The sequence below is a fragment of the Musca autumnalis genome, unplaced genomic scaffold (assembly GCF_047663935.1).
Source record: "Musca autumnalis isolate F117 unplaced genomic scaffold, ASM4766393v1 scaffold_2, whole genome shotgun sequence".
Classification (NCBI taxonomy): Eukaryota; Metazoa; Arthropoda; class Insecta; order Diptera; family Muscidae; genus Musca; species Musca autumnalis.
This window is the reverse complement of record NW_027411755.1, coordinates 208,974,593-209,001,028: the sequence shown is the minus strand read 5'-3', so window position 1 is coordinate 209,001,028 and position 26,436 is coordinate 208,974,593. Positions and strand designations below refer to the sequence as shown.

General features: G+C 35.9%; 2 protein-coding genes across 4 annotated transcripts in view; one reads left to right on the top strand and one right to left on the bottom strand.

The window, feature by feature from the left end:
• LOC141395187 (uncharacterized) overlaps positions 1–24,397 on the top strand; it is a 27,017-nt gene extending 2,620 nt beyond the window's left edge. For all 3 annotated transcript variants that reach the window (XM_073970724.1, XM_073970725.1, XM_073970726.1), the window contains 5 exons: positions 128–684; positions 747–1,081; positions 1,141–1,651; positions 23,734–24,006; positions 24,058–24,397. In XM_073970724.1, coding sequence (XP_073826825.1) covers positions 128–684; positions 747–1,081; positions 1,141–1,651; positions 23,734–24,006; positions 24,058–24,312 — 1,931 coding nt within the window. In that variant the 3' untranslated portion in view covers positions 24,313–24,397. The remainder of the gene's footprint in view (positions 1–127; positions 685–746; positions 1,082–1,140; positions 1,652–23,733; positions 24,007–24,057) is intronic.
• Positions 24,320–26,436, bottom strand: IntS14 (integrator complex subunit 14). The gene is made up of 2 exons (XM_073970729.1): positions 25,720–26,436; positions 24,320–25,655 (listed from the first exon to the last, which is right to left on the bottom strand). The coding sequence occupies exons 1-2, from the start codon at positions 26,267–26,269 to the stop codon at positions 24,394–24,396; spliced, it is 1,812 nt and encodes a 603-aa protein (XP_073826830.1). The 5' UTR covers positions 26,270–26,436; the 3' UTR covers positions 24,320–24,393.

Sequence of the window (26,436 nt, the reverse complement as noted above, 5' to 3'; positions counted from 1 at the left end):
ACGACTCGTGTCGCAATACGAAATCGACCCACAAATCTTTTTCTATTTCATCTGCGGCCGTGATTGGAGACGTCAACATTTAGACAGATGCAAACACAGGGAACTAATCTATTTTTACTTGTTTCAGTCCACAACTGTTCATTTGCTGTTGAGTTGAGACCACCGGGTTACAAGAAACCAACTCTTCCCATACCCAAAGATCCGATTCCAAAGAATCTCAAAAACCACAACAAAAAGGGAAAACGTAAGGGTTCTCAGTCAACAGTGGAAACTTCAAGACGATCTACTATGCAATCAAATAACACCACAGTCAAAGAGAAAGTTCCATTTGCCATTGTTAAAATGTGTCTACAAAAACCCATAACGGAACCAAAAGAAAATATGATTCATGTCCCCAAATCTGAAATAAAATCTTCGAAATTTGTTCGATGTCCAAGGAAGACCAAAAATTCCCAACAAATTGTCGAACAAAATATTAAAGATATTTGTGAAGAAACCTATCGAAGTTTTGATGAGACAATTCTCGACATGGCTGATTATATCTTGAGAAATAATATAAAAACGATTGGTGATGATAAACGTTTCTATTGTTCCCAATTGGGTAATCTTAGCAATAAGATGTTGCGTCTGATTGCATGTGATTTCAATAGGCGAGTACCAACGCAAACCAATATTGAATTTGAGGTAATAGAGTTACACTTTTTAATTAGAGAAAAAAATGTTAAAAATTCCAAATCTGTTTTTAGAATCTTATGACAATGGTTTATCAAGAACTATCCGATCGTATCTACAACATTATAATGCAGTGTAGTTCAAAGGGTACCGAAAAGTGTCTTTATGCCGGCGATGAAATACAAAGAGAACTTATTTTCAAATTTAACATTTGCAAATACATGTTTGAAGTTGAAAACTTTGAATTGGTTGATCATTTAAAGGCAAAACTAGTTGAAAAATATGCAAACAATCCGTTATTGAATTTTTATGGTTTTCTTTGGGATATTGAGTGTGAAAACTTTAATTCTGTCTGGGAATATTTGAAGAAACCATTGAAAGAGAAATATATCGCAGGAGAGCACTTCGAGTATGTTTTACAATAATCAAATTATGATTTCAATTATCTTCTTACATTGATATTTCCAGAAAAACAATAGAATTATATATCACCTATATACAAGAATTGGAAGAAAATGAAACATCTCGCAATGCCAAAGAGAATCTAATATACAGCCTAGCACAAAATTGTGAAAGGGATCCACCAAATATTTCATCTTGGATTTTACTCTACTGTCTTTATAAAGATGGCCACTATTTACCTGGCATGGAATATTGCCGTTGGAAATATGAAAATCTATATAATTGCGAATTCATTGATATTCCACCCGCCCCAAAGTCTCGTTGGGAAATTTATTTACCACATGAAATTCAATTTAAAGCACTTAAAGATCAACATTTTTATAAGGTGGTAAAGTTGTTTACAAAACTTGGTCTGTACAAATTTGCAGAGATTATATTTAATGAAATCGCACTGGAATCATTGGATTTTGAAAGGTATATGATGACCAGTACGTTTGGTATAATGTTGCATCAACTTGAGAAAAAGTATAATGTGAAAAATTATCCGGTGGAAAAGTATATGAACCCAAACTATTTGGTAAGATGTTTTTTCCCTATAAAAATCTTTTAAAAATCCAGCCTATTTTCTTTTTGGGTCCCCTACAAAAATCTTCTAAAAATCCACGCCTTTTTTTCTTTTTGGGTCCCCTACAGAAATCTTTAAAAAATCCACGCCTATTTTCTTTTTGGGTCCCCTACAGAAATATTTAAAAAATCCACGCCTATTTTCTTTTTGGGTCCCCTACAGAAATCTTTAAAAAATCCACGCCTATTTTCTTTTTGGGTCCCCTACAGAAATCTTTAAAAAATCCACGCCTATTTTCTTTTTGGGTCCCCTACAGAAATCTTTAAAAAATCCACGCCTATTTTCTTTTTGGGTCCCCTACAGAAATCTTTAAAAAATCCACGCCTATTTTCTTTTTGGGTCCCCTACAGAAATCTTTAAAAAATCCACGCCTATTTTCTTTTTGGGTCCCCTACAGAAATCTTTAAAAAATCCACGCCTATTTTCTTTTTGGGTCCCCTACAGAAATCTTTAAAAAATCCACGCCTATTTTCTTTTTGGGTCCCCTACAGAAATCTTTAAAAAATCCACGCCTATTTTCTTTTTGGGTCCCCTACAGAAATCTTTAAAAAATCCACGCCTATTTTCTTTTTGGGTCCCCTACAGAAATCTTTAAAAAATCCACGCCTATTTTCTTTTTGGGTCCCCTACAGAAATCTTTAAAAAATCCACGCCTATTTTCTTTTTGGGTCCCCTACAGAAATCTTTAAAAAATCCACGCCTATTTTCTTTTTGGGTCCCCTACAGAAATCTTTAAAAAATCCACGCCTATTTTCTTTTTGGGTCCCCTACAGAAATCTTTAAAAAATCCACGCCTATTTTCTTTTTGGGTCCCCTACAGAAATCTTTAAAAAATCCACGCCTATTTTCTTTTTGGGTCCCCTACAGAAATCTTTAAAAAATCCACGCCTATTTTCTTTTTGGGTCCCCTACAGAAATCTTTAAAAAATCCACGCCTATTTTCTTTTTGGGTCCCCTACAGAAATCTTTAAAAAATCCACGCCTATTTTCTTTTTGGGTCCCCTACAGAAATCTTTAAAAAATCCACGCCTATTTTCTTTTTGGGTCCCCTACAGAAATCTTTAAAAAATCCACGCCTATTTTCTTTTTGGGTCCCCTACAGAAATCTTTAAAAAATCCACGCCTATTTTCTTTTTGGGTCCCCTACAGAAATCTTTAAAAAATCCACGCCTATTTTCTTTTTGGGTCCCCTACAGAAATCTTTAAAAAATCCACGCCTATTTTCTTTTTGGGTCCCCTACAGAAATCTTTAAAAAATCCACGCCTATTTTCTTTTTGGGTCCCCTACAGAAATCTTTAAAAAATCCACGCCTATTTTCTTTTTGGGTCCCCTACAGAAATCTTTAAAAAATCCACGCCTATTTTCTTTTTGGGTCCCCTACAGAAATCTTTAAAAAATCCACGCCTATTTTCTTTTTGGGTCCCCTACAGAAATCTTTAAAAAATCCACGCCTATTTTCTTTTTGGGTCCCCTACAGAAATCTTTAAAAAATCCACGCCTATTTTCTTTTTGGGTCCCCTACAGAAATCTTTAAAAAATCCACGCCTATTTTCTTTTTGGGTCCCCTACAGAAATCTTTAAAAAATCCACGCCTATTTTCTTTTTGGGTCCCCTACAGAAATCTTTAAAAAATCCACGCCTATTTTCTTTTTGGGTCCCCTACAGAAATCTTTAAAAAATCCACGCCTATTTTCTTTTTGGGTCCCCTACAGAAATCTTTAAAAAATCCACGCCTATTTTCTTTTTGGGTCCCCTACAGAAATCTTTAAAAAATCCACGCCTATTTTCTTTTTGGGTCCCCTACAGAAATCTTTAAAAAATCCACGCCTATTTTCTTTTTGGGTCCCCTACAGAAATCTTTAAAAAATCCACGCCTATTTTCTTTTTGGGTCCCCTACAGAAATCTTTAAAAAATCCACGCCTATTTTCTTTTTGGGTCCCCTACAGAAATCTTTAAAAAATCCACGCCTATTTTCTTTTTGGGTCCCCTACAGAAATCTTTAAAAAATCCACGCCTATTTTCTTTTTGGGTCCCCTACAGAAATCTTTAAAAAATCCACGCCTATTTTCTTTTTGGGTCCCCTACAGAAATCTTTAAAAAATCCACGCCTATTTTCTTTTTGGGTCCCCTACAGAAATCTTTAAAAAATCCACGCCTATTTTCTTTTTGGGTCCCCTACAGAAATCTTTAAAAAATCCACGCCTATTTTCTTTTTGGGTCCCCTACAGAAATCTTTAAAAAATCCACGCCTATTTTCTTTTTGGGTCCCCTACAGAAATCTTTAAAAAATCCACGCCTATTTTCTTTTTGGGTCCCCTACAGAAATCTTTAAAAAATCCACGCCTATTTTCTTTTTGGGTCCCCTACAGAAATCTTTAAAAAATCCACGCCTATTTTCTTTTTGGGTCCCCTACAGAAATCTTTAAAAAATCCACGCCTATTTTCTTTTTGGGTCCCCTACAGAAATCTTTAAAAAATCCACGCCTATTTTCTTTTTGGGTCCCCTACAGAAATCTTTAAAAAATCCACGCCTATTTTCTTTTTGGGTCCCCTACAGAAATCTTTAAAAAATCCACGCCTATTTTCTTTTTGGGTCCCCTACAGAAATCTTTAAAAAATCCACGCCTATTTTCTTTTTGGGTCCCCTACAGAAATCTTTAAAAAATCCACGCCTATTTTCTTTTTGGGTCCCCTACAGAAATCTTTAAAAAATCCACGCCTATTTTCTTTTTGGGTCCCCTACAGAAATCTTTAAAAAATCCACGCCTATTTTCTTTTTGGGTCCCCTATAAAAATCTTTTAAAAATCCACGCCTATTTTCTTTTTGGGTCCCCTATAAAAATCTATTAAAAATCCACGCCTATTTTCTTTTTGGGTCCCCTATAAAAATCTTTTAAAAATCCACGCCTATTTTCTTTTTGGGTCCCCTATAAAAATCTATTAAAAATCCACGCCTATTTTCTTTTTGGGTCCCCTATAAAAATCTTTTAAAAATCCACGCCTATTTTCTTTTTGGGTCCCCTATAAAAATCTTTTAAAAATCCACGCCTATTTTCTTTTTGGGTCCCCTGCAAAAATCTTTTAAAAATCCACGCCTATTTTCTTTTTGGGTCCCCTATAAAAATCTTTTAAAAATCCACGCCTATTTTCTTTTTGGGTCCCCTATAAAAATCTTTTAAAAATCCACGCCTATTTTCTTTTTGGGTCCCCTATAAAAATCTTTTAAAAATCCACGCCTATTTTCTTTTTGGGTCCCCTATAAAAATCTTTTAAAAATCCACGCCTATTTTCTTTTTGGGTCCCCTATAAAAATCTTTTAAAAATCCACGCCTATTTTCTTTTTGGGTCCCCTATAAAAATCTTTTAAAAATCCACGCCTATTTTCTTTTTGGGTCCCCTATAAAAATCTTTTAAAAATCCACGCCTATTTTCTTTTTGGGTCCCCTATAAAAATCTTTTAAAAATCCACGCCTATTTTCTTTTTGGGTCCCCTATAAAAATCTTTTAAAAATCCACGCCTATTTTCTTTTTGGGTCCCCTATAAAAATCTTTTAAAAATCCACGCCTATTTTCTTTTTGGGTCCCCTATAAAAATCTTTTAAAAATCCACGCCTATTTTCTTTTTGGGTCCCCTATAAAAATCTTTTAAAAATCCACGCCTATTTTCTTTTTGGGTCCCCTATAAAAATCTTTTAAAAATCCACGCCTATTTTCTTTTTGGGTCCCCTATAAAAATCTTTTAAAAATCCACGCCTATTTTCTTTTTGGGTCCCCTATAAAAATCTTTTAAAAATCCACGCCTATTTTCTTTTTGGGTCCCCTATAAAAATCTTTTAAAAATCCACGCCTATTTTCTTTTTGGGTCCCCTATAAAAATCTTTTAAAAATCCACGCCTATTTTCTTTTTGGGTCCCCTATAAAAATCTTTTAAAAATCCACGCCTATTTTCTTTTTGGGTCCACTATAAAAATCTTTTAAAAATCCACGCCTATTTTCTTTTTGGGTCCCCTATAAAAATCTTTTAAAAATCCACGCCTATTTTCTTTTTGGGTCCCCTATAAAAATCTTTTAAAAATCCACGCCTATTTTCTTTTTGGGTCCCCTATAAAAATCTTTTAAAAATCCACGCCTATTTTCTTTTTGGGTCCCCTATAAAAATCTTTTAAAAATCCACGCCTATTTTCTTTTTGGGTCCCCTATAAAAATCTTTTAAAAATCCACGCCTATTTTCTTTTTGGGTCCCATATAAAAATCTTTTAAAAATCCACGCCTATTTTCTTTTTGGGTCCCCTATAAAAATCTTTTAAAAATCCACGCCTATTTTCTTTTTGGGTCCCCTATAAAAATATTTTAAAAATCCACGCCTATTTTCTTTTTGGGTCCCCTATAAAAATCTTTTAAAAATCCACGCCTATTTTCTTTTTGGGTCCCCTATAAAAATCTTTTAAAAATCCACGCCTATTTTCTTTTTGGGTCCCCTATAAAAATCTTTTAAAAATCCACGCCTATTTTCTTTTTGGGTCCCCTATAAAAATCTTTTAAAAATCCACGCCTATTTTCTTTTTGGGTCCCCTATAAAAATCTTTTAAAAATCCACGCCTATTTTCTTTTTGGGTCCCCTATAAAAATCTTTTAAAAATCCACGCCTATTTTCTTTTTGGGTCCCATATAAAAATCTTTTAAAAATCCACGCCTATTTTCTTTTTGGGTCCCCTATAAAAATCTTTTAAAAATCCACGCCTATTTTCTTTTTGGGTCCCCTATAAAAATCTTTTAAAAATCCACGCCTATTTTCTTTTTGGGTCCCCTATAAAAATCTTTTAAAAATCCACGCCTATTTTCTTTTTTGGGTCCTCTATAAAAATCTTTTAAAAATCCACGCCTATTTTCTTTTTGGGTCCCCTATAAAAATCTTTTAAAAATCCACGCCTATTTTCTTTTTGGGTCCCCTGCAAAAATCTTTTAAAAATCCACGCCTATTTTCTTTTTGGGTCCCCTGCAAAAATCTTTTAAAAATCCACGCCTATTTTCTTTTTGGGTCCCCTGCAAAAATCTTTTAAAAATCCACGCCTATTTTCTTTTTGGGTCCCCTGCAAAAATCTTTTAAAAATCCACGCCTATTTTCTTTTTTGGGTCCCCTGCAAAAATCTTTTAAAAATCCACGCCTATTTTCTTTTTGGGTCCCCTGCAAAAATCTTTTAAAAATCCACGCCTATTTTCTTTTTGGGTCCCCTGCAAAAATCTTTTAAAAATCCACGCCTATTTTCTTTTTGGGTCCCCTGCAAAAATCTTTTAAAATCCACGCCTATTTTCTTTTTGGGTCCCCTGCAAAAATCTTTTAAAAATCCACGCCTATTTTCTTTTTGGGTCCCCTGCAAAAATCTTTTAAAAATCCACGCCTATTTTCTTTTTTGGGTCCCCTGCAAAAATCTTTTAAAAATCCACGCCTATTTTCTTTTTGGGTCCCCTGCAAAAATCTTTTAAAAAATCCACGCCTATTTTCTTTTTGGGTCCCCTGCAAAAATCTTTTAAAAATCCACGCCTATTTTCTTTTTGGGTCCCCTGCAAAAATCTTTTAAAAATCCACGCCTATTTTCTTTTTGGGTCCCCTGCAAAAATCTTTTAAAAATCCACGCCTATTTTCTTTTTGGGTCCCCTGCAAAAATCTTTTAAAAATCCACGCCTATTTTCTTTTTGGGTCCCCTGCAAAAATCTTTTAAAAATCCACGCCTATTTTCTTTTTGGGTCCCCTGCAAAAATCTTTTAAAAATCCACGCCTATTTTCTTTTTGGGTCCCTGCAAAAATCTTTTAAAAATCCACGCCTATTTTCTTTTTGGGTCCCCTATAAAAATCTTTTAAAAATCCACGCCTATTTTCTTTTTGGGTCCCATATAAAAATCTTTTAAAAATCCACGCCTATTTTCTTTTTGGGTCCCCTATAAAAATCTTTTAAAAATCCACGCCTATTTTCTTTTTGGGTCCCCTGATAAAAATCTTTTAAAAATCCACGCCTATTTTCTTTTTGGGTCCCCTATAAAAATCTTTTAAAAATCCACGCCTATTTTCTTTTTGGGTCCCCATAAAAATCTTTTAAAAATCCACGCCTATTTTCTTTTTGGGTCCCCTGCAAAAATCTTTTAAAAATCCACGCCTATTTTCTTTTTGGGTCCCCTGCAAAAATCTTTTAAAAATCCACGCCTATTTTCTTTTTGGGGTCCCCTGCAAAAATCTTTTAAAAATCCACGCCTATTTTCTTTTTGGGTCCCCTGCAAAAATCTTTTAAAAATCCACGCCTATTTTCTTTTTGGGTCCCCTGCAAAAATCTTTTAAAAATCCACGCCTATTTTCTTTTTGGGTCCCCTGCAAAAATCTTTTAAAAATCCACGCCTATTTTCTTTTTGGGTCCCCTGCAAAAATCTTTTAAAAATCCACGCCTATTTTCTTTTTGGGTCCCCTGCAAAAATCTTTTAAAAATCCACGCCTATTTTCTTTTTGGGTCCCCTGCAAAAATCTTTTAAAAATCCACGCCTATTTTCTTTTTTGGGTCCCCTGCAAAAATCTTTTAAAAATCCACGCCTATTTTCTTTTTGGGTCCCCTGCAAAAATCTTTTAAAAATCCACGCCTATTTTCTTTTTGGGTCCCCTGCAAAAATCTTTTAAAAATCCACGCCTATTTTCTTTTTGGGTCCCCTGCAAAAATCTTTTAAAAATCCACGCCTATTTTCTTTTTGGGTCCCCTGCAAAAATCTTTTAAAAATCCACGCCTATTTTCTTTTTGGGTCCCCTGCAAAAATCTTTTAAAAATCCACGCCTATTTTCTTTTTGGGTCCCCTGCAAAAATCTTTTAAAAATCCACGCCTATTTTCTTTTGGGTCCCCTGCAAAAATCTTTTAAAAATCCACGCCTATTTTCTTTTTGGGTCCCCTGCAAAAATCTTTTAAAAATCCACGCCTATTTTCTTTTTGGGTCCCCTGCAAAAATCTTTTAAAAATCCACGCCTATTTTCTTTTTGGGTCCCCTGCAAAAATCTTTTAAAATCCACGCCTATTTTCTTTTTGGGTCCCCTGCAAAAATCTTTTAAAAATCCACGCCTATTTTCTTTTTGGGTCCCCTGCAAAAATCTTTTAAAAATCCACGCCTATTTTCTTTTTGGGTCCCCTGCAAAAATCTTTTAAAAATCCACGCCTATTTTCTTTTTGGGTCCCCTGCAAAAATCTTTTAAAAATCCACGCCTATTTTCTTTTTGGGTCCCCTGCAAAAATCTTTTAAAAATCCACGCCTATTTTCTTTTGGGTCCCCTGCAAAAATCTTTTAAAAATCCACGCCTATTTTCTTTTTGGGTCCCCTGCAAAAATCTTTTAAAAATCCACGCCTATTTTCTTTTTGGGTCCCCTGCAAAAATCTTTTAAAAATCCACGCCTATTTTCTTTTTGGGTCCCCTGCAAAAATCTTTTAAAAATCCACGCCTATTTTCTTTTTGGGTCCTCTGCAAAAATCTTTTAAAAATCCACGCCTATTTTCTTTTTGGGTCCCCTGCAAAAATCTTTTAAAAATCCACGCCTATTTTCTTTTTGGGTCCCCTGCAAAAATCTTTTAAAAATCCACGCCTATTTTCTATTTGGGTCCCCTGCAAAAATCTTTTAAAAATCCACGCCTATTTTCTTTTTGGGTCCCCTGCAAAAATCTTTTAAAAATCCACGCCTATTTTCTTTTTGGGTCCCCTGCAAAAATCTTTTAAAATCCACGCCTATTTTCTTTTTGGGTCCCCTGCAAAAATCTTTTAAAAATCCACGCCTATTTTCTTTTTGGGTCCCCTGCAAAAATCTTTTAAAAATCCACGCCTATTTTCTTTTTTGGGTCCCCTGCAAAAATCTTTTAAAAATCCACGCCTATTTTCTTTTTGGGTCCCCTGCAAAAATCTTTAAAAATCCACGCCTATTTTCTTTTTGGGTCCCCTGCAAAAATCTTTTAAAAATCCACGCCTATTTTCTTTTTGGGTCCCCTGCAAAAATCTTTTAAAAATCCACGCCTATTTTCTTTTTGGGTCCCCTGCAAAAATCTTTTAAAAATCCACGCCTATTTTCTTTTTGGGTCCCCTGCAAAAATCTTTTAAAAATCCACGCCTATTTTCTTTTTGGGTCCCCTGCAAAATCTTTTAAAAATCCACGCCTATTTTCTTTTTGGGTCCCCTGCAAAAATCTTTTAAAATCCACGCCTATTTTCTTTTTGGGTCCCCTGCAAAAATCTTTTAAAAATCCACGCCTATTTTCTTTTTGGGTCCCCTGCAAAAATCTTTTAAAAATCCACGCCTATTTTGTTTTTGGGTCCCCTGCAAAAATCTTTTAAAAATCCACGCCTATTTTGTTTTTGGGTCCCCTGCAAAAATCTTTTAAAAATCCACGCCTATTTTGTTTTTGGGTCCCCTGCAAAAATCGTTTAAAAATCCACGCCTATTTTGTTTTTGGGTCCCCTGCAAAAATCTTTTAAAAATCCACGCCTATTTTGTTTTTGGGTCCCCTGCAAAATCTTTTTAAAAATCCACGCCTATTTTCTTTTTGGGTCCCCTGCAAAAATCTTTTAAAAATCCACGCCTATTTTGTTTTTGGGTCCCCTGCAAAAATCTTTTAAAAATCCACGCCTATTTTGTTTTTGGGTCCCCTGCAAAAATCTTTTAAAAATCCACGCCTATTTTGTTTTTGGGTCCCCTGCAAAAATCTTTTAAAAATCCACGCCTATTTTGTTTTTGGGTCCCCTGCAAAAATCTTTTAAAAATCCACGCCTATTTTGTTTTTGGGTCCCCTGCAAAAATCTTTTAAAAATCACGCCTATTTTCTTTTGGGTCCCCTGCAAAAATCTTTTAAAATCCACGCCTATTTTCTTTTTGGGTCCCCTGCAAAAATCTTTTAAAAATCCACGCCTATTTTCTTTTTGGGTCCCCTGCAAAAATCTTTTAAAAATCCACGCCTATTTTCTTTTTGGGTCCCCTGCAAAAATCTTTTAAAAATCCACGCCTATTTTCTTTTTGGGTCCCCTGCAAAAATCTTTTAAAATCCACGCCTATTTTCTTTTTGGGTCCCCTGCAAAAATCTTTTAAAATCCACGCCTATTTTCTTTTTGGGTCCCCTGCAAAAATCTTTTAAAATCCACGCCTATTTTCTTTTTGGGTCCCCTGCAAAAATCTTTTAAAAATCCACGCCTATTTTCTTTTTGGGTCCCCTGCAAAAAATCTTTTAAAAATCCACGCCTATTTTCTTTTTGGGTCCCCTGCAAAAATCTTTTAAAAATCCACGCCTATTTTCTTTTTGGGTCCCCTGCAAAAATCTTTTAAAAATCCACGCCTATTTTCTTTTTGGGTCCCCTGCAAAAATCTTTTAAAAATCCACGCCTATTTTCTTTTTGGGTCCCCTGCAAAAATCTTTTAAAAATCCACGCCTATTTTCTTTTTGGGTCCCCTGCAAAAATCTTTAAAAATCCACGCCTATTTTCTTTTTGGGTCCCCTGCAAAAATCTTTTAAAAATCCACGCCTATTTTCTTTTGGGTCCCCTGCAAAAATCTTTTAAAAATCCACGCCTATTTTCTTTTTTGGGTCCCCTGCAAAAATCTTTTAAAATCCACGCCCTATTTTCTTTTTGGGTCCCCTGCAAAAATCTTTTAAAAATCCACGCCTATTTTCTTTTTGGGTCCCCTGCAAAAATCTTTTAAAAATCCACGCCTATTTTCTTTTTGGGTCCCCTGCAAAAATCTTTTAAAAATCCACGCCTATTTTCTTTTTGGGTCCCCTGCAAAAATCTTTTAAAAATCCACGCCTATTTTCTTTTGGGTCCCCTGCAAAAATCTTTTAAAAATCCACGCCTATTTTCTTTTTGGGTCCCCTGCAAAAATCTTTTAAAAATCCACGCCTATTTTCTTTTTGGGTCCCCTGCAAAAATCTTTTAAAAATCCACGCCTATTTTCTTTTTGGGTCCCCTGCAAAAATCTTTTAAAAATCCACGCCTATTTTCTTTTTGGGTCCCCTGCAAAAATCTTTTAAAAATCCACGCCTATTTTCTTTTTGGGTCCCCTGCAAAAATCTTTTAAAAATCCACGCCTATTTTCTTTTTGGGTCCCCTGCAAAAATCTTTTAAAAATCCACGCCTATTTTCTTTTTGGGTCCCCTGCAAAAATCTTTTAAAAATCCACGCCTATTTTCTTTTTGGGTCCCCTGCAAAAATCTTTTAAAAATCCACGCCTATTTTCTTTTTGGGTCCCCTGCAAAAATCTTTTAAAAATCCACGCCTATTTTCTTTTTGGGTCCCCTGCAAAAATCTTTTAAAAATCCACGCCTATTTTCTTTTTGGGTCCCCTGCAAAAATCTTTTAAAAATCCACGCCTATTTTCTTTTTGGGTCCCCTGCAAAAATCTTTTAAAAATCCACGCCTATTTTCTTTTTGGGTCCCCTGCAAAAATCTTTTAAAAATCCACGCCTATTTTCTTTTGGGTCCCCTGCAAAAATCTTTTAAAAATCCACGCCTATTTTTCTTTTTGGGTCCCCTGCAAAAATCTTTTAAAAATCCACGCCTATTTTCTTTTGGGTCCCCTGCAAAAATCTTTTAAAAATCCACGCCTATTTTCTTTTTGGGTCCCCTGCAAAAATCTTTTAAAAATCCACGCCTATTTTCTTTTTGGGTCCCCTGCAAAAATCTTTTAAAAATCCACGCCTATTTTCTTTTGGGTCCCCTGCAAAAATCTTTTTAAAAATCCACGCCTATTTTCTTTTTGGGTCCCCTGCAAAAATCTTTTTAAAATCCACGCCTATTTTCTTTTTGGGTCCCTGCAAAAATCTTTTAAAAATCCACGCCTATTTTCTTTTTGGGTCCCCTGCAAAAATCTTTTAAAAATCCACGCCTATTTTCTTTTTGGGTCCCCTGCAAAATCTTTTAAAAATCCACGCCTATTTTGTTTTTGGGTCCCCTGCAAAAATCTTTTAAAAATCCACGCCTATTTTGTTTTTGGGTCCCCTGCAAAAATCTTTTAAAAATCCACGCCTATTTTTGTTTTTGGGTCCCCTGCAAAAATCTTTTAAAAATCCACGCCTATTTTGTTTTTGGGTCCCCTGCAAAAATCTTTTAAAAATCCACGCCTATTTTGTTTTTGGGTCCCCTGCAAAAATCTTTTAAAAATCCACGCCTATTTTCTTTTTGGGTCCCCTGCAAAAATCTTTTAAAAATCCACGCCTATTTTGTTTTTGGGTCCCTGCAAAAATCTTTTAAAAATCCACGCCTATTTTCTTTTTGGGTCCCCTGCAAAAATCTTTTAAAAATCCACGCCTATTTTGTTTTTGGGTCCCCTGCAAAAATCTTTTAAAAATCCACGCCTATTTTGTCTTTTGGGTCCCCTGCAAAAATCTTTTAAAAATCCACGCCTATTTTGTTTTTGGGTCCCCTGCAAAAATCTTTTAAAAATCCACGCCTATTTTCTTTTTGGGTCCCCTGCAAAAATCTTTTAAAAATCCACGCCTATTTTCTTTTTGGGTCCCCTGCAAAAATCTTTTAAAAATCCACGCCTATTTTCTTTTTGGGTCCCCTGCAAAAATCTTTTAAAAATCCACGCCTATTTTCTTTTTGGGTCCCCTGCAAAAAATCTTTTAAAAATCCACGCCTATTTTCTTTTTGGGTCCCCTGCAAAAATCTTTTAAAAATCCACGCCTATTTTCTTTTTGGGTCCCCTGCAAAAATCTTTTAAAAATCCACGCCTATTTTCTTTTTGGGTCCCCTGCAAAAATCTTTTAAAATCCACGCCTATTTTCTTTTTGGGTCCCCTGCAAAAATCTTTTTAAAATCCACGCCTATTTTCTTTTTGGGTCCCCTGCAAAAATCTTTTAAAAATCCACGCCTATTTTCTTTTTGGGTCCCTGCAAAAATCTTTTAAAAATCCACGCCTATTTTCTTTTTGGGTCCCCTGCAAAAATCTTTTAAAATCCACGCCTATTTTCTTTTGGGTCCCCTGCAAAAATCTTTTAAAAATCCACGGCCTATTTTCTTTTTGGGTCCCCTGCAAAATCTTTTAAAAATCCACGCCTATTTTCTTTTTGGGTCCCCTGCAAAAATCTTTTTAAAAATCCACGCCTATTTTCTTTTTGGGTCCCCCTGCAAAAATCTTTTAAAAATCCACGCCTATTTTCTTTTTGGGTCCCCTGCAAAAATCTTTAAAAATCCACGCCTATTTTCTTTTTGGGTCCCCTGCAAAAATCTTTTAAAAATCCACGCCTATTTTCTTTTTGGGTCCCCTGCAAAAATCTTTTAAAAATCCACGCCTATTTTCTTTTTGGGTCCCCTGCAAAAATCTTTTAAAAATCCACGCCTATTTTCTTTTTGGGTCCCCTGCAAAAATCTTTTAAAAATCCACGCCTATTTTCTTTTTTGGGTCCCCTGCAAAAATCTTTTAAAAATCCACGCCTATTTTCTTTTTTGGGTCCCCTGCAAAAATCTTTTAAAAATCCACGCCTATTTTCTTTTTGGGTCCCCTGCAAAAATCTTTTAAAAATCCACGCCTATTTTCTTTTTGGGTCCCCTGCAAAAATCTTTTAAAAATCCACGCCTATTTTCTTTTTGGGTCCCCTGCAAAAATCTTTTAAAAATCCACGCCTATTTTCTTTTTGGGTCCCCTGCAAAATCTTTTAAAAATCCACGCCTATTTTCTTTTGGGGTCCCCTGCAAAAATCTTTTAAAAATCCACGCCTATTTTCTTTTTGGGTCCCCTGCAAAAATCTTTTAAAAATCCACGCCTATTTTCTTTTTGGGTCCCCTGCAAAAATCTTTTAAAAATCCACGCCTATTTTCTTTTTGGGTCCCCTGCAAAAATCTTTTAAAATCCACGCCTATTTTCTTTTTGGGTCCCCTGCAAAAATCCTTTTAAAAATCCACGCCTATTTTCTTTTTGGGTCCCCTGCAAAAATCTTTTAAAAATCCACGCCTATTTTCTTTTTGGGTCCCCTGCAAAAATCTTTTAAAAATCCACGCCTATTTTCTTTTTGGGTCCCCTGCAAAAATCTTTTAAAAATCCACGCCTATTTTCTTTTTGGGTCCCCTGCAAAAATCTTTTAAAAATCCACGCCTATTTTCTTTTGGGTCCCCTGCAAAAATCTTTTAAAAATCCACGCCTATTTTCTTTTTGGGTCCCCTGCAAAAATCTTTTAAAAATCCACGCCTATTTTCTTTTTGGGTCCCCTGCAAAAATCTTTTAAAAATCCACGCCTATTTTCTTTTTGGGTCCCCTGCAAAAATCTTTTAAAAATCCACGCCTATTTTCTTTTTGGGTCCCCTGCAAAAATCTTTTAAAAATCCACGCCTATTTTCTTTTTGGGTCCCCTGCAAAAATCTTTTAAAAATCCACGCCTATTTTCTTTTTGGGTCCCCTGCAAAAATCTTTTAAAAATCCACGCCTATTTTCTTTTTGGGTCCCCTGCAAAAATCTTTTAAAAATCCACGCCTATTTTTCTTTTTGGGTCCCCTGCAAAAATCTTTTAAAAATCCACGCCTATTTTCTTTTTGGGTCCCCTGCAAAAATCTTTTAAAAATCCACGCCTATTTTCTTTTTGGGTCCCCTGCAAAAATCTTTTAAAAATCCACGCCTATTTTCTTTTTGGGTCCCCTGCAAAAATCTTTTAAAAATCCACGCCTATTTTCTTTTTGGGTCCCCTGCAAAAATCTTTTAAAAATCCACGCCTATTTTCTTTTTGGGTCCCCTGCAAAAATCTTTTAAAAATCCACGCCTATTTTCTTTTTGGGTCCCCTGCAAAAATCTTTTAAAAATCCACGCCTATTTTCTTTTTGGGTCCCCTGCAAAAATCTTTTAAAAATCCACGCCTATTTTCTTTTTGGGTCCCCTGCAAAAATCTTTTAAAAATCCACGCCTATTTTCTTTTTGGGTCCCCTGCAAAAATCTTTTAAAAATCCACGCCTATTTTCTTTTTGGGTCCCCTGCAAAAATCTTTTAAAAATCCACGCCTATTTTCTTTTTGGGTCCCCTGCAAAAATCTTTTAAAAATCCACGCCTATTTTCTTTTTGGGTCCCCTGCAAAAATCTTTTAAAAATCCACGCCTATTTTCTTTTTGGGTCCCCTGCAAAAATCTTTTAAAAATCCACGCCTATTTTCTTTTTGGGTCCCCTGCAAAAATCTTTTAAAAATCCACGCCTATTTTCTTTTTGGGTCCCCTGCAAAAATCTTTTAAAAATCCACGCCTATTTTCTTTTTTGGGTCCCCTGCAAAAATCTTTTAAAAATCCACGCCTATTTTCTTTTTGGGTCCCCTGCCAAAAATCTTTTAAAAATCCACGCCTATTTTCTTTTTGGGTCCCCTGCAAAAATCTTTTAAAAATCCACGCCTATTTTCTTTTTGGGTCCCCTGCAAAAATCTTTTTAAAAATCCACGCCTATTTTCTTTTTGGGTCCCCTGCAAAAATCTTTTAAAAATCCACGCCTATTTTCTTTTTGGGTCCCCTGCAAAAATCTTTTAAAAATCCACGCCTATTTTCTTTTTGGGTCCCCTGCAAAAATCTTTTAAAAATCCACGCCTATTTTCTTTTTGGGTCCCCTGCAAAAAATCTTTTAAAAATCCACGCCTATTTTCTTTTTGGGTCCCCTGCAAAAATCTTTTAAAAATCCACGCCTATTTTCTTTTTGGGTCCCCTGCAAAAATCTTTTAAAAATCCACGCCTATTTTCTTTTTGGGTCCCCTGCAAAAATCTTTTAAAAATCCACGCCTATTTTCTTTTTGGGTCCCCTGCAAAAATCTTTTAAAAATCCACGCCTATTTTCTTTTTGGGTCCCTGCAAAATCTTTTAAAAATCCACGCCTATTTTCTTTTTGGGTCCCCTGCAAAAATCTTTTAAAAATCACGCCTATTTTCTTTTTGGGTCCCCTGCAAAAATCTTTTAAAAATCCACGCCTATTTTCTTTTTGGGTCCCCTGCAAAAATCTTTTAAAAATCCACGCCTATTTTCTTTTGGGTCCCCTGCAAAAATCTTTTAAAAATCCACGCCTATTTTCTTTTTGGGTCCCCTGCAAAAATCTTTTAAAATCCACGCCTATTTTCTTTTTGGGTCCCCTGCAAAAATCTTTTAAAAATCCACGCCTATTTTCTTTTTGGGTCCCCTGCAAAAATCTTTTAAAAATCCACGCCTATTTTCTTTTTGGGTCCCCTGCAAAAATCTTTTAAAATCCACGCCTATTTTCTTTTTGGGTCCCCTGCAAAAATCTTTTAAAAATCCACGCCTATTTTCTTTTTGGGTCCCCTGCAAAAATCTTTTAAAAATCCACGCCTATTTTCTTTTTGGGTCCCCTGCAAAAATCTTTTAAAATCCACGCCTATTTTCTTTTTGGGTCCCCTGCAAAAATCTTTTAAAAATCCACGCCTATTTTCTTTTTGGGTCCCCTGCAAAAATCTTTTAAAAATCCACGCCTATTTTCTTTTTGGGTCCCCTGCAAAAATCTTTTAAAAATCCACGCCTATTTTCTTTTTGGGTCCCCTGCAAAAATCTTTTAAAAATCCACGCCTATTTTCTTTTTGGGTCCCCTGCAAAAATCTTTTAAAAATCCACGCCTATTTTCTTTTTGGGTCCCCTGCAAAAATCTTTTAAAAATCCACGCCTATTTTCTTTTTGGGTCCCCTGCAAAAATCTTTTAAAAATCCACGCCTATTTTCTTTTTGGGTCCCCTGCAAAAATCTTTTTAAAAATCCACGCCTATTTTCTTTTTGGGTCCCCCTGCAAAAATCTTTTTAAAAATCCACGCCTATTTTCTTTTTGGGTCCCCTGCAAAAATCTTTTAAAAATCCACGCCTATTTTCTTTTTGGGTCCCCTGCAAAAATCTTTTAAAAATCCACGCCTATTTTCTTTTTGGGTCCCCTGCAAAAATCTTTTAAAAATCCACGCCTATTTTCTTTTTGGGTCCCCTGCAAAAATCTTTTAAAATCCACGCCTATTTTCTTTTTGGGTCCCCTGCAAAAATCTTTTAAAAATCCACGCCTATTTTCTTTTTGGGTCCCCTGCAAAAATCTTTTAAAAATCCACGCCTATTTTCTTTTTGGGTCCCCTGCAAAAATCTTTTAAAAATCCACGCCTATTTTCTTTTTGGGTCCCCTGCAAAAATCTTTTAAAAATCCACGCCTATTTTCTTTTTGGGTCCCTGCAAAAATCTTTTAAAAATCCACGCCTATTTTCTTTTTGGGTCCCCTGCAAAAATCTTTTAAAAATCCACGCCTATTTTCTTTTTGGGTCCCTGCAAAATCTTTTAAAAATCCACGCCTATTTTCTTTTTGGGTCCCCTGCAAAAATCTTTTAAAAATCCACGCCTATTTTCTTTTTGGGTCCCCTGCAAAAATCTTTTAAAAATCCACGCCTATTTTCTTTTTGGGTCCCCTGCAAAAATCTTTTAAAAATCCACGCCTATTTTCTTTTTGGGTCCCCTGCAAAAATCTTTTAAAAATCCACGCCTATTTTCTTTTTGGGTCCCCTGCAAAAATCTTTTTAAAAATCCACGCCTATTTTCTTTTTGGGTCCCCTGCAAAAATCTTTTAAAAATCCACGCCTATTTTCTTTTTGGGTCCCCTGCAAAAATCTTTTAAAAATCCACGCCTATTTTCTTTTTGGGTCCCCTGCAAAAATCTTTTTAAAAATCCACGCCTATTTTCTTTTTGGGTCCCCTGCAAAAATCTTTTAAAAATCCACGCCTATTTTCTTTTTGGGTCCCCTGCAAAAATCTTTAAAAATCCACGCCTATTTTCTTTTGGGTCCCCTGCAAAAATCTTTTAAAATCCACGCCTATTTTCTTTTTGGGTCCCCTGCAAAAATCTTTTCTTTTTGGGTCCCCTGCAAAAATATTTAAAAATCCACGCCTATTTTCTTTTTGGGTCCCCTGCAAAAATCTTTTAAAAATCCACGCCTATTTTCTTTTTGGGTCCCCTGCAAAAATCTTTTAAAAATCCACGCCTATTTTCTTTTTGGGTCCCCTGCAAAAATCTTTTAAAAATCCACGCCTATTTTCTTTTTGGGTCCCTGCAAAAATCTTTTAAAAAATCCACGCCTATTTTCTTTTTGGGTCCCCTGCAAAAATCTTTTAAAATCCCACGCCTATTTTCTTTTTGGGTCCCCTGCAAAAATCTTTTAAAAATCCACGCCTATTTTCTTTTGGGTCCCCTGCAAAATCTTTTAAAAATCCACGCCTATTTCTTTTTTGGGTCCCTGCAAAAATCTTTTAAAAATCCACGCCTATTTCTTTTTGGGTCCCCTGCAAAAATCTTTTAAAAATCCTCGCCTATTTTCTTTTTGGGTCCCCTGCAAAAATCTTTTAAAAATCCACGCCTATTTTCTTTTTGGGTCCCCTGCAAAAATCTTTTAAAAATCCACGCCTATTTTCTTTTTGGGTCCCCTGCAAAAATCTTTTAAAAATCCACGCCTATTTTCTTTTTGGGTCCCCTGCAAAAATCTTTTAAAAATCCACGCCTGTTTTCTTTTTGGGTCCCCTGCAAAAATCTTTTAAAAATCCACGCCTATTTTCTTTTTGGGTCCCCTGCAAAAATCTTTTAAAAATCCACGCCTATTTTCTTTTTGGGTCCCCTGCAAAAATCTTTTAAAAATCCACGCCTATTTTCTTTTTGGGTCCCCTGCAAAAATCTTTTAAAAATCCACGCCTATTTTCTTTTTGGGTCCCCTGCAAAAATCTTTTAAAAATCCACGCCTATTTTCTTTTTGGGTCCCCTGCAAAAATCTTTTAAAAATCCACGCCTATTTTCTTTTTGGGTCCCCTGCAAAAATCTTTTAAAAATCCACGCCTATTTTCTTTTTGGGTCCCCTGCAAAAATCTTTTAAAAATCCACGCCTATTTTCTTTTTGGGTCCCCTGCAAAAATCTTTTAAAAATCCACGCCTATTTTCTTTTTGGGTCCCCTGCAAAAATCTTTTAAAAATCCACGCCTATTTTCTTTTTGGGTCCCCTGCAAAAATCTTTTAAAAATCCACGCCTATTTTCTTTTTGGGTCCCCTGCAAAAATCTTTTAAAAATCCACGCCTATTTTCTTTTTGGGTCCCCTGCAAAAATCTTTTAAAAATCCACGCCTATTTTCTTTTTGGGTCCCCTGCAAAAATCTTTTAAAAATCCACGCCTATTTTCTTTTTGGGTCCCCTGCAAAAATCTTTTAAAAATCCACGCCTATTTTCTTTTTGGGTCCCCTGCAAAAATCTTTTAAAAATCCACGCCTATTTTCTTTTTGGGTCCCCTGCAAAAATCTTTTAAAAATCCACGCCTATTTTCTTTTTGGGTCCCCTGCAAAAATCTTTTAAAAATCCACGCCTATTTTCTTTTTGGGTCCCCTGCAAAAATCTTTTAAAAATCCACGCCTATTTTCTTTTTGGGTCCCCTGCAAAAATCTTTTAAAAATCCACGCCTATTTTCTTTTTGGGTCCCCTGCAAAAATCTTTTAAAAATCCACGCCTATTTTCTTTTTGGGTCCCCTGCAAAAATCTTTTAAAAATCCACGCCTATTTTCTTTTTGGGTCCCCTGCAAAAATCTTTTAAAAATCCACGCCTATTTTCTTTTTGGGTCCCCTGCAAAAATCTTTTAAAAATCCACGCCTATTTTCTTTTTGGGTCCCCTGCAAAAATCTTTTAAAAATCCACGCCTATTTTCTTTTTGGGTCCCCTGCAAAAATCTTTTAAAAATCCACGCCTATTTTCTTTTTGGGTCCCCTGCAAAAATCTTTTAAAAATCCACGCCTATTTTCTTTTTGGGTCCCCTGCAAAAATCTTTTAAAAATCCACGCCTATTTTCTTTTTGGGTCCCCTGCAAAAATCTTTTAAAAATCCACGCCTATTTTCTTTTTGGGTCCCCTGCAAAAATCTTTTAAAAATCCACGCCTATTTTCTTTTTGGGTCCCCTGCAAAAATCTTTTAAAAATCCACGCCTATTTTCTTTTTGGGTCCCCTGCAAAAATCTTTTAAAAATCCACGCCTATTTTCTTTTTGGGTCCCCTGCAAAAATCTTTTAAAAATCCACGCCTATTTTCTTTTTGGGTCCCCTGCAAAAATCTTTTAAAAATCCACGCCTATTTTCTTTTTGGGTCCCCTGCAAAAATCTTTTAAAAATCCACGCCTATTTTCTTTTTGGGTCCCCTGCAAAAATCTTTTAAAAATCCACGCCTATTTTCTTTTTGGGTCCCCTGCAAAAATCTTTTAAAAATCCACGCCTATTTTCTTTTTGGGTCCCCTGCAAAAATCTTTTAAAAATCCACGCCTATTTTCTTTTTGGGTCCCCTGCAAAAATCTTTTAAAAATCCACGCCTATTTTCTTTTTGGGTCCCCTGCAAAAATCTTTTAAAAATCCACGCCTATTTTCTTTTTGGGTCCCCTGCAAAAATCTTTTAAAAATCCACGCCTATTTTCTTTTTGGGTCCCCTGCAAAAATCTTTTAAAAATCCACGCCTATTTTCTTTTTGGGTCCCCTGCAAAAATCTTTTAAAAATCCACGCCTATTTTCTTTTTGGGTCCCCTGCAAAAATCTTTTAAAAATCCACGCCTATTTTCTTTTTGGGTCCCCTGCAAAAATCTTTTAAAAATCCACGCCTATTTTCTTTTTGGGTCCCCTGCAAAAATCTTTTAAAAATCCACGCCTATTTTCTTTTTGGGTCCCCTGCAAAAATCTTTTAAAAATCCACGCCTATTTTCTTTTTGGGTCCCCTGCAAAAATCTTTTAAAAATCCACGCCTATTTTCTTTTTGGGTCCCCTGCAAAAATCTTTTAAAAATCCACGCCTATTTTCTTTTTGGGTCCCCTGCAAAAATCTTTTAAAAATCCACGCCTATTTTCTTTTTGGGTCCCCTGCAAAAATCTTTTAAAAATCCACGCCTATTTTCTTTTTGGGTCCCCTGCAAAAATCTTTTAAAAATCCACGCCTATTTTCTTTTTGGGTCCCCTGCAAAAATCTTTTAAAAATCCACGCCTATTTTCTTTTTGGGTCCCCTGCAAAAATCTTTTAAAAATCCATGCCTATTTTCTTTTTGGGTCCCCTGCAAAAATCTTTTAAAAATCCACGCCTATTTTCTTTTTGGGTCCCCTGCAAAAATCTTTTAAAAATCCACGCCTATTTTCTTTTTGGGTCCCCTGCAAAAATCTTTTAAAAATCCATGCCTATTTTCTTTTTGGGTCCCCTGCAAAAATCTTTTAAAAATCCACGCCTATTTTCTTTTTGGGTCCCCTGCAAAAATCTTTTAAAAATCCACGCCTATTTTCTTTTTGGGTCCCCTGCAAAAATCTTTTAAAAATCCACGCCTATTTTCTTTTTGGGTCCCCTGCAAAAATCTTTTAAAAATCCACGCCTATTTTCTTTTTGGGTCCCCTGCAAAAATCTTTTAAAAATCCACGCCTATTTTCTTTTTGGGTCCCCTGCAAAAATCTTTTAAAAATCCACGCCTATTTTCTTTTTGGGTCCCCTGCAAAAATCTTTTTAAAATCCACGCCTATTTTCTTTTTGGGTCCCCTGCAAAAATCTTTTAAAAATCCACGCCTATTTTCTTTTTGGGTCCCCTGCAAAAATCTTTTTAAAATCCACGCCTATTTTCTTTTTGGGTCCCCTGCAAAAATCTTTTAAAAATCCACGCCTATTTTCTTTTTGGGTCCCCTGCAAAAATCTTTTAAAAATCCACGCCTATTTTCTTTTTGGGTCCCCTGCAAAAATCTTTTAAAAATCCACGCCTATTTTCTTTTTGGTTCCCCTGCAAAGATCTTTTAAAAATCCACGCCTATTTTCTTTTTGGTCCCCCTGCAAAGATCTTTTAAAAATCCACGCCTATTTTCTTTTTGGGTCCTCTGCAAAAATCTTTTAAAAATCCACGCCTATTTTCTTTCTGGGTCCTCTGCAAAAATCTTTTAAAAATCCACGCCTATTTTCTTTTTGGGTCCCCTGCAAAAATCGTTTAAAAATCCACGCCTATTTTCTTTTTGGGTCCCCTGCAAAAATCGTTTAAAAATCCACGCCTTTTTTTTGGGTTCCCTGCAAAAATCTTTTAAAAACCCACGCCTATTTTGGGTCCCATACAAAAATCTTTTAAAAACCCACGCCTATTTTGGGTCCCCTTTAAAAAATCTTTTAAAAACCCACGCCTATTTTGGGTCCCCTACAAAAATCTTTTAAAAATCTACGCCTATTTTCTTTTTGGTTCCCCCACAAAAATCTTTCAAAAACCCACGCCTATTTTGGGTCTCCTTTAAAAATCCACGCCTATTTTGGGTCTCCTTTAAAAATCCACGCCTATTTTGGGTCTCCTTTAAAAATCCACGCCTATTTTGGGTCTCCTTTAAAAATCCACGCCTATTTTGGGTCTCCTTTAAAAATCCACGCCTATTTTGGGTCTCCTTTAAAAATCCACGCCTATTTTGGGTCTCCTTTAAAAATCCACGCCTATTTTGGGTCTCCTTTAAAAATCCACGCCTATTTTGGGTCTCCTTTAAAAATCCACGCCTATTTTGGGTCTCCTTTAAAAATCCACGCCTATTTTGGGTCTCCTTTAAAAATCCACGCCTATTTTGGGTCTCCTTTAAAAATCCACGCCTATTTTGGGTCTCCTTTAAAAATCCACGCCTATTTTGGGTCTCCTTTAAAAATCCACGCCTATTTTGGGTCCCCTTTAAAAATCTTTCAAAAACCCACGCCTATTTTGGGTCTCCTTTAAAAATCCACGCCTATTTTGGGTCCCCTTTAAAAATCTTTTAAAAATCCACGCCTTTTTAAAAAACCACGCCTATTTTCTTTTGGGTCCCCTTTGAAAATCTTTTAAAGTTCCACGCCTATTTTCTTTTGGGGTCCTCTTTGAAAATCTTTTAAAAATCCACGCCTATTTTCTTTTTGGATCCCCTCTGAAAATCTTTTAAAGTTTCACGCCTATTTTTCTCTTTGGGTCCTCTTAAAAATCCACGTGTTCTCTCTAGAAACAACCTTCTTAAAATTCGAGATAACTTTCCTATGTTATTTCCCTTAAAATTACACATTTTCATTTAATAGCGTGCAACTCTATCCCAAGTGAATGGAAATATAGAATTTTATCGCAATGGTTCCGCAGATTTTGCCATAAAACACTACTCCCAAATTATTGATGTCAAGGATCTGCAAAAGTATGACCCATTTAATTTGGGTATTTTACGTTATGGCTATCAGATGATGAAAGCGAAGGAATATAACAAAGCCAAGGAAGCATTTTCCCTATGTTGCAGTACTGGTGAAGAAAATGGAAACTGTGTGGTTGCTTCCATTGGGCGGGGAAAGGCTTGTTATAAGGTAAGAATACTGTTTTATTATGGCTTATTTTCAATAGAATTCTCCCATCAGTTGGACGAACTAGATGACGCCGAAGAAGCCTTCGCCCAAAGTACTCAATATGGTATTTATTTGCCAAATGTTTGGGCATATTTGGCATTGATAAATTTGAAAAAGGGTGAAAACTACAAAGCCTTAGAATGTTGGAAATATGCCCGCCTCGACCCGGCAGAAAATATACACCCAGAAATCCTTGATGAATTGGAAAAAATCAATCATAAAGATATCAACCTATACATAGACATACCCGAATTGAGAAAAACTTAAGTCAACCTTAATTTCATACTTTGTATTGGTACTTAATCAACTTATCTAAATCTACATGCAAAAATATACAAACAAAATATCTTAATTAAACACAAAATTTGCTGCCGCAGGCGGCACACCGGGAGGGACGCCTTGAGCAGTGGGATTAACGGTTTGAACAGGCACAGGAACTATGGAAACCTTTAAATCACGATTGGATGGTTTCCTTAACTCCAATGAGGCATGCTTAAGTTGTACCATACATTCTGGATTGGCATTAAGGGCTGTTAAATTAATTGCCTCCTTATCGAATAGAGTAGCCATTGCCTCCAACAGTTCTATGAAACCAATCGAGAGTGCAGCTCGACGTATGCGATTCAGTTCTTTGTAAAAATGTTGAGTTTTTTCTGGCATCTTTTTGGCATGGCGTAAAACTTTCTGGACATCGGATTGTAAACTAACACGATTTATCCACACCACGCAACTTTGTGAATAGGAACGTTTATCAGCCTTAACGGGAAATGATGCCGTTTCACCGGCCATTACATCTTCAGCAAAGCCCAACATTTGTAAATCTCCAAGCCAGGGTATGACATTGCTCCCAAGTGGTAAAATATTTAACATAAGATTTGATTTCTTTTTACTGTCAGCATAGGAATACAAAAAACCATACCATGACTTTTCTGGATTGAGTAGTACCAAGGCAGCCAAATTTTCCACCTTGAGGGCCCCATGTAACAGGGCACACATAGATTCCTTTTGCATTTCATTTAAGGGGACAGATGTATTTGACGTATTCTTGTCCGCTTCTTCTGGTGCCTGCCCAGAGCCCTCATCTCCGTCCTTAACATCTTTGGTGTAGAAATCTCTTATATCTTGTTCCAATTTTTCATATTCATAATTTACATTATTCACATCAAGCTTTGGACTTTTATCGGTGGATAATTTACTTGCACTTCCCGATTTATCGGATGATCGACGGCTTGGTTTCTCCCGTTCGATTTTTGGTATAATCAAATGGCGACTTAGTGACGAAGGAGAACCTATATCTGATAGTGACAAATACCCACAAATTTCCAATTTGGGAGCCAATGTTACTGGTGCGGCTTTATCATTTTCCGGTGGTTGGTATGGTAAGGGTGGAGGCCATAAAATAACCTGACACTCCAAACGGAAGTAGCCACCACATTTTAACACCACCTCATACGGCTTGTAATTTGTCTCGCACAATTTTTCAATCATTTCAAACATTGCAGTGCGCCCAAGTTCACTTTTGTGGCCAGCTAGTGGATTCTTTAATGTTTCCGTTATGGAGGTATCTGATGATTCCAAATCCTTGGGTGCTTTGGTCATGTAAAGTTGACCTGTAAAAAATACAAAACATTATTTAGCATCTCATTTCAACGAAAATAAAACCAAACATCTTACCTTTAACACCAGTTAAATCCAGTAACTGCTGATAAACGCCCACGGCCCGGGTAAAATAATTATCTGCATGTACCCCCAAACAAATGAAATTCCACTTCACCGGCTTAATTGCCTTAACCCATGCATATTCTGGTTCATGTTCTTTACCGGCATAATTTTGAAGAAATGTTTTCAGCGAAGTACTTCCAAATCCCAAACCACAATCTGTAAATGCAATTACCTGGCACTGCGATTGTGTACCCCAGTTTGTAGTGAATATACTACCAACATTTTTCATAAGGGTGATGAAACATAGCTTGTCTACAGCTTCCACTTTCTTGACAACTTGTTTGATTTGATCATAGTCGCGTGTAAAATCTACTTTTAGCTCACAACTGCTGCTGTATGTAAGCAAGGCAACGTACTCCAACTTTGATATCGACAAGTATTCCAAGAGTTGTGATATTCCTTTCAGTGCCAATTGATGATACGTAATGGCATTTTCTTCACTTCGACCTGGAATGGTTCTTTGCATAGACAGCGAAACATCCAAGGCAATTATTGTGGGCATCTTAACAGTCCTTTGGTTTTTTTTTCGAATTTCGGGAGTTAGAGCTTGGCCAATTTCCAGATAACGCCACAACAAAAAGTCCTTCGGTTGTTTGGTGCTGCAAACTTCAAATCAAAACAAGAAACACAATATACAGGGTTCAACAGATTGGAAAAATCTACCTCTCC

What these genes read in the sequence shown, in the direction of transcription:
- IntS14 (XM_073970729.1), bottom strand. Translation starts at nt 26,269, where the DNA reads ATGCCCACAATAATTGCCTTGGATGTTTCGCTGTCTATGCAAAGAACC. An exon ending in GGATTTAACTGGTGTTAAAG is followed by an intron (nt 25,656 to 25,719) that starts GTAAGATGTTTG and finishes TATTTTTTACAG; the next exon opens with GTCAACTTTACATGACCAAA.